This window comes from Salpingoeca rosetta, assembly GCF_000188695.1.
Source record: "Salpingoeca rosetta unplaced genomic scaffold supercont1.30, whole genome shotgun sequence".
NCBI lineage: Eukaryota > Choanoflagellata > Craspedida > Salpingoecidae > Salpingoeca > Salpingoeca rosetta.
Genome location: NW_004754904.1, coordinates 554222 through 565262, shown reverse-complemented (window position 1 = coordinate 565262; position 11041 = coordinate 554222). Strand labels below are relative to the sequence as shown.

Below are 11041 nucleotides of genomic sequence, written 5' to 3'. Positions count from 1 at the left end.
ACACGTGCACACACACACACACACACACACACACACACACACACACACACACACACACACACACACACACACACACAGGCGCACGTCGGAGCACCAGCTGCTGTTGCGCCGCGTTGCAAGTGCGTGCACCCTTGGACTCCCACACGCGATGGAATCCGTGCAAGGGCTGCTCTCCGACATGCGCCAGCACGCCCACCCAAGATAGCACGCCTAATTCACTAGTTTTGATGCTGTTCACGTTTACCGCCACCGCTAGTCCCGAGTTACCCACTTGCCATCAGCTGTCATCATTGCGCACTGTTCTCAACACATTGATGTTGCACCCGACCTCGTTTCTCGCTCTTGTACTTGCTTTGACAACAAGCAAATAAACACCATTCATGCCATGCGACGGCGAACCGTCAAATGACACATGTGGCGAACCAAGAACATCGTGTTAGGAATAAGACCAAGCAACACTCCATGTTTCCACCGCCACAACAACACAAGCAAATGTACACAAGAACGGCCAACAGCAAACGCAACACATCGCAACGCACTGCGTGAGCTGCAACAAAGGCGACGGATGAACAAACGCCCATGCTATTTTCTGTTTCCACGCAGACACCATCATCAAGAACAGAGATCTATCAACGTCATGCAAGCAGACGACCACAACCAGAAACCCACAAGCACTCATGCACACACCACACACTCACACACTCACACAAGAACGCGCGCACACACACACACACACACAAACAAAGCAAACACACAAGCACAAACAAACAAACAAACAAACAGACAAACAAATACGAGCAAACACTCAGGCACGTGCATGCCATCTACATGTGATGGTAGCCGCGCCCGTCCTTGCGCCTACGAAGGCGCCGACCCATGCGCTTGAAGAACCCTTCACGCATGCGCGGGTTGATGTACACTTTCGGGTGGTGCGCGCTCTCGTTCATGTCGTCGCCGACATCATCGTCATCGTCGTTGTCGCCGCCAAGCCGTGTGTCGTCAGCGATGCTGTCGTTGGTGTAGAAGCAAGGGGCGGACACGGTGGACGCGTTGCGCTGCGTCATGTCCATGAGGTGGTTGCGGTACTCAGCCAGGTCTGTCATGGGAACCACACCACCGCCATCGCCAACAATCGCGCTCACGCTGTGCTGGTCGCTGCGCGCCTTCTTGCCCTTTCCTCTGCACTTGCCCTTCTTCCCTTTCTTGCCAGCGACACCAGCTGTGTGTGGTGCGGGTGTGCTCGCAACTGCCGCCGTGCTGTTGAGTGCCAGCATGGCGTCTTGCTTGCGCCACGCTGGCGTCTGCTTCACCACCGCGTCCTGCTCCTCACCACTGCCCGCATCCGGCTGCCCGCGCGCGCGCGTCGCCTTGCTGGCCGGCGGCGGTGAAGGCAATGACGATGATGACGATGAATGTGGTGGTCCTGACGAGCCCGTGTCTGAGTCGTCAACAGAAACGGCGGCAGCAGCGGCGGTCGCGCGCTCGGCATACTCCCGCTCGCGCGCTTCCTGCTCCTCCATGAGCAACTGCACCTGTTTCTTGAGAGAGCTGACCTGCTGCACAGCCTCGCGGCGCTCGCCGTCCTTGTCACGCAGCGCCTGGATCAGCGTCGCCTTCTCCTTGCGCACCTGCTCCGTGGTGGCCATCAGCTCCTCTTCAAGCGCCGTCACCAGACTTGCAAGCTCCGTCTCCCTCGCGTTGTGCTCCTGCCGGGTTCGCTCAATCTGATGTTGCAGTGATTGGACGAGGAACGAAAGGGATAGGAGAACGAGAGTCAAGGGAAAGGAGGAGTGAGGGAAACAAGCGGATAGGGGGGGGGACGAGTGGGCCGTGGCAATACAGCGTATGAGCGTGTTTGCAAGCCACACGGCGTGTTGTGTGTGTGTGTGTGTGTGTGTGTGTGTGTGTGTGTGTGTGTGCGTAGTTTCGGTGGGTGAAATATGTTTGTGCTGTTTTCAATCAAGACAAGGCTTGGCACAAAGAAAGCTGGAGACCGCACACACACACACACACGTGCAATTCCTTCAGGAAATACCCTGTTCCCAGCACCACCCATTCACCTCTTGTTGATGCTCTTCATCGCGCGTGGCCATGTGCTTCTTGAGCTGCGCCAGGTCCTCCTCTGCCCGCGTGCGCTCACGTGTGGTTTCGTCCACTTGCCCTTGCAGTTCTGCCCAGCGAGCACGGATACGGACACAGACCACACTTGTTGATGAGAAACAAGTCCAAACAACCTTGCATGCAGCACAGGACAAAAACAAAACCGAAAACAGAAACAAAACAGGCAAACATCAACAGGCAAACATCGACACGCAGTCCGACCCCCCCCCCCCCCCCCACACACAAACTTCATCACACCAAAGGTGAGCAATCGTAGTTTCACACCCCATTCACCGCCTCCCCCAACCTCTCCCCGCACCTGCAACGAGGGTGGACTTGGCGTCGAGTTCTTGTCGGAGAGCGCCCAACTCAGCCTCTGTCTTCTCACGCAGCGCCCGCATGTCCCGCGTTAGGTTCTCAATTTCCTCCATCTGCTCGCTAATCACCTGCTGGCTGCACTCGGTGTTGCTGCGCGTGCTGCTGACAGAGTCGTTTGTGCTTGCAGCAACACGGCCACCGGTGGAGGCTGTGGATGTGTTGCTCTGCGTCGCCGCATCCGCCAACTCCACACCCGCAGTCGTAGCCGCTGTTGTGGTCGCAGCCGTCGTGTTGGTGGTAGTGGTGGTGGATGACATAGTCTGTGGGTCTGGTAGCATGATGCCGCTCACGCGCTTGGCAAGCTTAATCTGCTTCTCAAGCTGCCGGCGCTCAGCCTCCCACTCCTGCTTCATCTCGTGAACATGTTCGGCGTGTTTGTCGCGGCACGCCTCTGCCGCTTCGCGCGCCTTCACCAGCTGTGCCTGCAGGCAATCGAGGTCCTCACGCACGCGCCTGTTCTCGTTTGACGCGTCGTCGACCTGCCGCTGCAGCCGCACCTTGTCCTTCTTCAGCGCATCAATCTGCTGCTCTGCGTCGCCCAGCCGCTGGCGCAGGCCGCTGAGGAGGGTGCTGCTGTTGTTGCTTGCACGCATACGAAGACGCTCAATCAGAGTGGTGGCCAGCGTGTTGGCGGAGTTGAAGTGGCGCTCAATGTCATCAAACACCTCGCGCCCCTCGCTCACGCCCTGAACAAGAGTGAAGAGACAATGACACGCAGACACAGACAGGTGAGATGAAAGGATAAAACTGACGCTGCATGTCTCACCACACCAAATAACAAAACCGACACCGTTCAACAAACAATAGCAAGCGACACACTCACACATAGAAGCACACGAAAGCACATCTACACACACACACGCACGCACACACACGCACGCACACACACATCCATACACACATGCACACAGCCTACGGAAGCTACGCGCAACTCTGCACCTTACACCTCAACTCATTCTCTCACGCAAACCGCCACACCACTTACGTACCGATTGGTTGGAAGAGGTCTGGGAGCTGGCAGAGCTGACGTAACTGCCGTCCGCAGAGTGGCGGGCAATGAGCTCGTCCACATCCAACAGCTCAGACAGGTCGTTGATCGTGCTGTGCAGGTCATGTTCCTCTGCCCAGTGTGCTGGTGTGCGCGCCGCCTTGTGTGCACCTCTGCTGGCCACAGAGCCTCGAAGCCCACCCAGTGCAGCCGACACAGGCTGTGGCTGCTCGGTTGCATCGACCTCGTCTTCATCGTCGCCCATGCTTCCATCGTTGCGCATGGACATCTGGCTTGCCATGCCACCATACATCAGCTCTGCTTGGCGGAAGATTCGCAGCTTTTCGGCGAACGTGCAGTGGCGCATACTGCGCAGGTGCTGCCTCAGCATGCGTTGCTCCTCCTCCTTGCGTGTGCGTGGCGAGTTGCGGCCAGCGCAGTTCTTGCTTGCCGATTGCAGAATGCGGCTTGCTGTCCCAAACGGCTCGCCAAGGTACGTCACCCGCGCGTTCGGGTGCATGCCACGTGCGGACTGTGGCGGGGCCCGCAGCTTCTGTTTGGCATTTGGCAGCGACAGCCGCACACGCGCACCCTGCTTCACAAGCCGCTTGCTCTGTCGTGGTCGCATCTGCTCGCCGCCATGTTCCGGACCGCACTCTTCCTGCTGCTCCTGCTGCTGTTGCTGTTGCTGTTGCTGTTGCTGTTCTTCATTGTGTTGTTCCTGTTGGTCAACCTCCTTCTGCTGCTGCTGCGAAGACTTGTCGTCGACTTTCACTTCTGCGACTCGCTGCTTCTGCTCGCGCTCGCGCTTGTACTGTCGCGCCTTCTCGTACACTTTTGGAGTCTTGGGAAGTGGCTTTGGCGCTGGCTTCTTGCTGCGGCAAGGAACGGGCGGTACTCCAGCTGCGGCTGCGTTCTCGTCACGGAGACTGTCTCCCACAGGCATCTCCTTTTTCTTGTCATCGCTGTTGTTGCTGCTCCTGGTGGTGGCGATTGCTGCGTTGCCCTTGGGGCGAGTTGAAGTGTACTCCTCGTCATCGCCGAATCTTGTCTTGTGTGCTGTCGTGCAGTTGCTCTGCCACAGGTGCAACCAAACCCAGGCAGTTTGTGAGCTTACATGACGTTTGCGCTCGGCTTGGTATGCTGAACGGACTTCGCTTCAAGTGTGCGTGGTTGTTGGACACACGAGCACATGCAGGCATGGACAAACAACATGCTCATCCACACATACCAATACATGCACACTCATGTCCACATACCGACACGCCCACATCGCACACACGGAAACACACACACGCAAACACACAAAAACACACACGCACGCATTCACAGGCGTCCACATACACACCCAAACCACCGACTAGGACGAGACCATGACCAAATAACATGTGCAGATATCTCAGTCTCACCAGTGGGGATCGGTGAGCGTGTCTGCCGTTGTTTTGCTGGAGCACCTTGGTGTATGGGGACTTGCTGGATGGCTTCTGACCACGTGCGTTGCGCTGTGTGGTTTGCGGCATGTCAGATGCTTGGTTTGTTGACGAGGGTGTGTGGTTCTCGCTGTAACACTCGAAGCTGTTGTTGCCGTTCTCTTTGTTGTGTTGCTGGCGGTGGGTTGCGGCTGTGCTCGGTGTAAACGGGTGGCGCCACAGCTTCACGCTGGCCGGGGGTGTGGAGTTGGGTGATGGCGTGATGATGGGCGTGATGAAGCGACGAGAGACAGCGCTGTTGTTCTCGGCGTCATTATTGGTCGATGCGTTGGCCTGGCTGTTCTCCTTGTCTCCCGTCAGCCACACGCGTGCCACAGACTCATCGCTGGAGGTATCAGAGCTGTCGTTGGTCGACGAATTGCTCTTGGCCGCGTTTTCGCTGTGCGTTGAGCTGTTGAAGATCTGGGACGTACTTGCGTCCGCATCAAGCTCATACGAGACGGCAGAGGCCACGCTGCTGGAGGTGGACTGCTTTGTTGCTGTGCGCATCACAGCCGGCGTGTCCAGCTCATACACTTGCATTGAGGCTTGTGACCAGCGGACGGGCGAGAGGCCAGGGGAGCCCTGCAGCGCGCGCTTGTGCATTTGAGGGTGTTGCTGTGGCTCGTATCGCTGCTGGTGCGGCGTGCTGGCTTTGCTGGAAGCGGCATCGTCTGTGCCCGGCGTGCTCTCCACCGGTGACAGCAAGGCCTGATCAATGAGGCGCTGGAAGTCGGCCTGCAGCACACCCATTGGGGTGCCGGGCGACCCCATCATCCCTTGTTCACCGTTGTCTTCCATGTGTGAACGGTCTGTGTGTGTGTGTGTGTGTGTGTGTTTGTGTGTGTGTGTGTGTGTGTGTGTGTGTTGTGTGTCTATGTGTCTGTGTATGTGTCTGTGTGCGTGTGTGTGTCTATGTGTCTGTGTATGTCTGTGTGTCTGTGTGTCTGTGTGTCTGTGTGTCTGTGTGTCTGTGTATGTGTCTGTGTGTCTGTGTGTCTGTGTCTGTATGTTTGTGTGTCTGTGTGTCTGTGTGTGCTTGTTCGTCTGCTTCGATTCCCGAAATTTGAAATTTCCGCGGCAACACAACCACGGTCTTTGAAGATATGGCAACTTTTCATTAACCCACGTGTTTTGTGGAAGGTGAACAACAGCACACGCACGCACGCTGCATCCAGACCCGACTTGCGCATCACGCACACACACGCGCGCGCTGACCAACACACACACGCACACGCACACGAGCCACGATGTCGGCGATCATCCCAGATGAGCCAAGCTTCCCCCGTGGGGGAGCTCAGGCGCTCTCTGCACTCGAACGGCGTCAAATCCGCGAGCAAGCGAAGAAGGACGTCGAGAAAGAGGTGCGCGTGCGCGTGCGCGTGCTTGCTTCCAGCCATGTGTGGATCAGTCTGCGACAACTACTGTTTGTTGGCGTGGATGTACCTGTTTGCCACTTTCCCATAGCTGCTCATGCTGTCTCTGCTGCACATACCTTGCTTGGCCTTTTAAGCTGAGCGCTGGTGCGGACATCAGCGCACTCGGCCGCAAGCCCATCACCATTCCCAAGGGCAAGGACACAGACAAGAAGAAAAAGAAGCAAGCCGATGCTTCCAAGAAGAAGAAGACAACAAAGGCGGCAGCCAAGACGCAGGCGAATGACACTCCCCCACCCGTTGCCTCGCCCATCTCCTTCAAGGTACGTACGTGTATACGCGATGCGACTCTGCGATATAATTCTCTGTCTTGTTTTGGTTGCTTACTTGTGCGTGTGTGTGAGCGTGAGTGAGAAGGTGTATGTGTGTGGGTGTGCGTGTGTGCATCTGGACTCATGACGTCAGGCAGCCTGGTTATCACCACGATGCCTTGCCTGGCGTGCTTGGCCCATTGGCGATCCCACCCGGTATCGTTGTGTGCACACCTTACATTCCTTCACCTCCTCATCCCACACGTTCCCCTCACACAATGGCGGCTGTTTTCACCCCCGTCACCCACAGCGCCTGAAGGAGACAGCGTCAGTCGTCGGCGTTGTTCACGAGCTGCAGGACTTCAAGGCCAAGATTGCGCTCGGCAACGGGCTGTTTGGCATGCTGCACCTCAGCGACGTGTCGCCATACTACACCGACTTTCTCAAGTCCAAGGCCATGGAGGAGGATGAGAGTGACAGCGACAGTGACAGCGATGATGATGACGACGAAGGTATCGCACACCTGACATTGCGATCGAGAGCGCCAGCTGTTCTGTTTGCCTTATTCTTGCTTGTCTTTTCGTCGCTTGTCTTATTGTTGCTTGCCGCGGTACCAGTTGGGATCACCCATTGCAGTCAGCAGCGGCCCGTTTCGACGGCTGCTGCTGCTGCTGCTGCTGCGTGTGCACCGTTGCCATGGTTTTCGTTTGTTTTTCTGACTCACAACCCACTGCTGCTTGATGATCGCTCTGTGTGATTTGACAGACAAGAAAGACAAGAAGGAAGAAGTTGTCACCTTCCGCCGCCTCTTCTCTGTTGGACAGCAGGTGGGCGCAAATAGTGCACCAACAACTGTGTTGGAAGAACAACTATCGTGCTGTCAATGACATGGGTGTTTCTGGTTGATCTCTTGCACAATGACGCAAACACGTGCGCGTGTATACGTGTCTGGTGTCTCGTTTTGACCAATGCTTGCCATGCTCTGTGCTGCGCTGCGCTGTGCACCTACAGATTGTGTGTCGGGTGAAGTCCACCGAGCTCAAGAACAACCGCCCCATCATCAACCTCACCGTCAACCCCACCGCCATCAACAAAGGCCTCGAAACCGCAGCCCTCGTGAAGGTGCGTGCCGTGATGATGTTGCATGCACGAAACCGATGAGCATTGCTTGGCGTGCGTAACTTTGTGTGTGTGTGTGTGTGTGCGCGCACATGCATGGAGTCACCTCGATACACAAAACACGCATATTGCCACTGTTAACCTGTGTGTCGTGATTGCCTGTGTTGACTTTGCGATGGCCGTTTTAGGGCCGCGTGGTGGCTGCGTGCGTCAAGAGCATTGAGGAGCACGGATATGTGCTTGACCTTGGCGTGGGCCACGCCACAGGCTTTCTCTCCACCAACAACGCAAAGCCCCTCTGCGAAAAGGTAACAAGAGCTGAATATGCTTGCCGGGTGGAAGCAGTTGCACCACGCTGAGTGTGGGCTGCATGCCCTGTCACTGGTTTTCGTCAAACGTGTGCCCTGCCTGCGCACTTGTGATTGCTGTTGTTGCTACGCACACGATCACAAGTGTGTCAACGCACCCAGTCCGTGCTCGTTCATGTTTGCTGGCTCGCCCTGAAACATACCTCACTCACCCGTCGCTACGGCCACATCTCGCCGTCGTGCTTGTGCTGCTTCAGCTGGGCACGAAGTCCCTGGTCCCCGGCCACCCGCTCCTCGTCGCCCTCACCACCACCGTCAAGGGCGGCCGCGCAGCCAAGGTGGGATTTGGTTGTTTGTTTGTTTGGTTGGTTGGTTGGTTGGGTGATTGTTTGTTTGTTTGTGTGTTTGTGCGTGTGTGTGTTTATTTGGTTGGTTGATTGTTTGGTTGGTTGATTGTTTGTTTGTTCGTGTGTTTGTGCGTGTGTTTGTTTGTTTGGTTGGTTGATTGTTTCGTTGGTTGATTGTTTGTTTGTTTGTTTGTTTGTTTGTGTGTGTGTGTGTGTGGTAAGGGTTTTGTGAATGTGTCATATTGCATGTGTATGTGTACCATAGTGCAACACGTAGTAGGACGCACAACTCACATGAATTTCTCATCCCCCCCCCCAAACACACGCGCACATGGAACCGGGGCACGCTGCGGTGCAGGTGATTGCGGCGCCATCTGAGGTGGCCGCCACCAAGCTGACGGATGAAGAAGTGACATTGAAGCAGCTGCGCGCCGGTCTCCTTGTGGACGCCAAAGTGAAGGCCCACACCCGCTCGGGCCTCATTGCGAGCGCCCTCGGCTTTGATGCAAACGTGCACTACTACCACCTGCCACACGTTTCTGGTGGGGATGTGCAGAAGAGGCTGAAGACGGCCTATCCGGAGGGCAGCGTGGTGCCGGCTCGCATCATCTTCTCAAACCCGGCCGCGTCCTCCCTCAACCTCTCGCTGCTCCCCGCGCACATCAGCATGAGGGGCAGTGCCGCTGGCACCGGCGCCACGCTGGGCGCCATCGTGGAGACTGCAACGGTGCTTCGTACAGACGGGCGGGGCGGCGCTGTCCTTGACCTTGGCGCCGCTGGCCAAGGGTTTGTCGCGCCATCGCGCGTCAGCGACAAGAAGTCTGACGCCAGCCTGAAGAAGCTCAAACCAGGCAGCGTACACCGCGCACGCATCATCTCTGTTCATCCGATGGACAACATTGTCGCCGTCTCTCTCCAGAAGAGCGTCCTCGACCTCCCGTACTACAGATACGAGGTGCGTACCCACAGAAGTCAACTCTGTGTGTGTGTGTGTGTGTGAGAGAGAGAGAGAGAGAGAAAGAGACAGAGAGAGAGAAAGTGTATGTGTGTGTGTGTGAGTGTGTGAGGATTGGTAGGCTTGTGCGAAATTTCGTGCTTGTTTGGGTGAGTTTGCGCGAGTAAGAATGTGGTTCGTTGTCTGTTTGCTTTGTTGTGCTTGGAATTGATGTTTACGCCGCGGCCGTTGTGTCAGCTCCCTCACACATACATCATCTTGACCCCAACACCTCGTACATGCATCTTGCGGTGTCTTCAGGACATTCCCGCGGGCGCGGTGGTGGAAGCGACAGTGGAGTCGCTGGAGGAGTATGGTGCTCTCGTTCGCCTCTCAGACACTATCAGGGGTAAGGGATGCTCGCACTGCATGATGCATGTGTGTGTGCGTTTATGTGTTTGTGTGTGTGTGTGTGTTTTATGTGCGTGTGTGTTTGTGTGCCTTTCCGCAACTGCAGTCTCGCACATTTCTTCACTCACACACAAACACACACACACTCACGCACACACACACACACACACACACACACATGGCAACACGAAAGGCCTGGTCCCCGCGCTGCACTTTGCGGACGTGACACTGCGCAAGCCCGCAGTCAAGTTCCACCCCGGCGCCAAAGTCAAGTGCCGCGTTCTCAGCAACATCGTCACCAGCAAGGGCAAGCGCCGTCTCGCTTTCACCTGCAAGAAGGTGCGAAACAAAACACATCTTGCAGCACAACTCTCAGACGATGCCGTTATTCTTTTGTTCTTTGTTGTTTGTCGATGCACATCATCCCTGCTCAGCAATTCCTTCTTCCTTTGCCTCCATTTCCATTTTGCCCAAGCTTTCACTGCGTTTCCTCCGCCCGTATTATTGCGTTTCCACCATCCTCCACACGCCCGCAAACGTGCATACACCGCATGCTTCCACCAACATGCTTACGCCAACATGCTTACGCCAACGTGTTTCTGTTGCACCCAGACGCTGGTTGAGAGCGACCTGCCTGTCATTGCATCTGCTGCCAGCGCCCGTCGCGGCATGCTCGCCCACGGCTTCATCGACTCCATCCGCCCCTTTGGATGCATTGTCCGCTTCTACAACAACGTCAGTGTGTGTGTGTGTGTGTGCGTGCGTGTGTGGGTCTGTGTGCGTGCGTGTGTGGGTCTGTGTGCGTGGAATGACTCGAGGGGTGGTGCTTCTCTTGTGCTTCACAACAGATCAACGGTCCCAACATTCCCTGCATCTTATTCATCTATGGCTTACCCACTCTGATCTCCATGCCACACACATCTGCGTTGCGTGCCCCCCAATCTCCGCAACACACACACACACACGCACGCACACACTGTCCCCCTATGTCCTGCCTGTGATCACAGGTGAAGGGCCTGGTGCCGCTGAAGGAGCTGAGCGCGACGGAGAAGATCAAGGACGCTAGCGCATACTTCAAGGAGGGCCAGGTTGTCAAGTGCCGCGTCGTGCAGACAGACCAAGCCAAGCGCCGCATTGGCCTCAGCTTCATCCACACCGCTCTCAGTGAGGACGACATCAACAAGCAGCGCGACACCGTCACGTGCGTTGCTTCCCTGCGCACATGCATGTGTTGTGCGTGTGTGCATGTATTTGAGGTTTTGGTTTTGCTTGTGTTTGTGTTGGCTGGTCTCTCCTTCAA

General features: G+C 56.3%; 2 protein-coding genes across 2 annotated transcripts in view; one reads left to right on the top strand and one right to left on the bottom strand.

Annotated features, from left to right (window-relative positions):
- Positions 1 to 824: 824 nt before the first annotated feature.
- Positions 825 to 5709, bottom strand: PTSG_09949 (uncharacterized protein; the record flags this gene model as incomplete). Its single annotated transcript, XM_004989256.1, has 5 exons — positions 825 to 1724; positions 2061 to 2170; positions 2420 to 3164; positions 3468 to 4541; positions 4876 to 5709. The coding sequence occupies 5 exons, from the start codon at positions 5707 to 5709 to the stop codon at positions 825 to 827; spliced, it is 3663 nt and encodes a 1220-aa protein (XP_004989313.1).
- A 357-nt stretch (positions 5710 to 6066) lies between these two features.
- The window catches only part of PTSG_12966 (uncharacterized protein), a 16753-nt gene continuing 11778 nt past the window's right edge, over positions 6067 to 11041 (top strand). Inside the window, exons 1-12 of the mRNA XM_004989255.1 lie at positions 6067 to 6299; positions 6449 to 6634; positions 6933 to 7134; positions 7388 to 7449; positions 7634 to 7744; positions 7930 to 8049; positions 8307 to 8387; positions 8755 to 9351; positions 9652 to 9739; positions 9935 to 10080; positions 10354 to 10476; positions 10749 to 10942. Of these exons, the coding sequence (XP_004989312.1) occupies positions 6186 to 6299; positions 6449 to 6634; positions 6933 to 7134; positions 7388 to 7449; positions 7634 to 7744; positions 7930 to 8049; positions 8307 to 8387; positions 8755 to 9351; positions 9652 to 9739; positions 9935 to 10080; positions 10354 to 10476; positions 10749 to 10942 (2024 nt within the window). The 5' untranslated portion in view covers positions 6067 to 6185. The remainder of the gene's footprint in view (positions 6300 to 6448; positions 6635 to 6932; positions 7135 to 7387; positions 7450 to 7633; positions 7745 to 7929; positions 8050 to 8306; positions 8388 to 8754; positions 9352 to 9651; positions 9740 to 9934; positions 10081 to 10353; positions 10477 to 10748; positions 10943 to 11041) is intronic.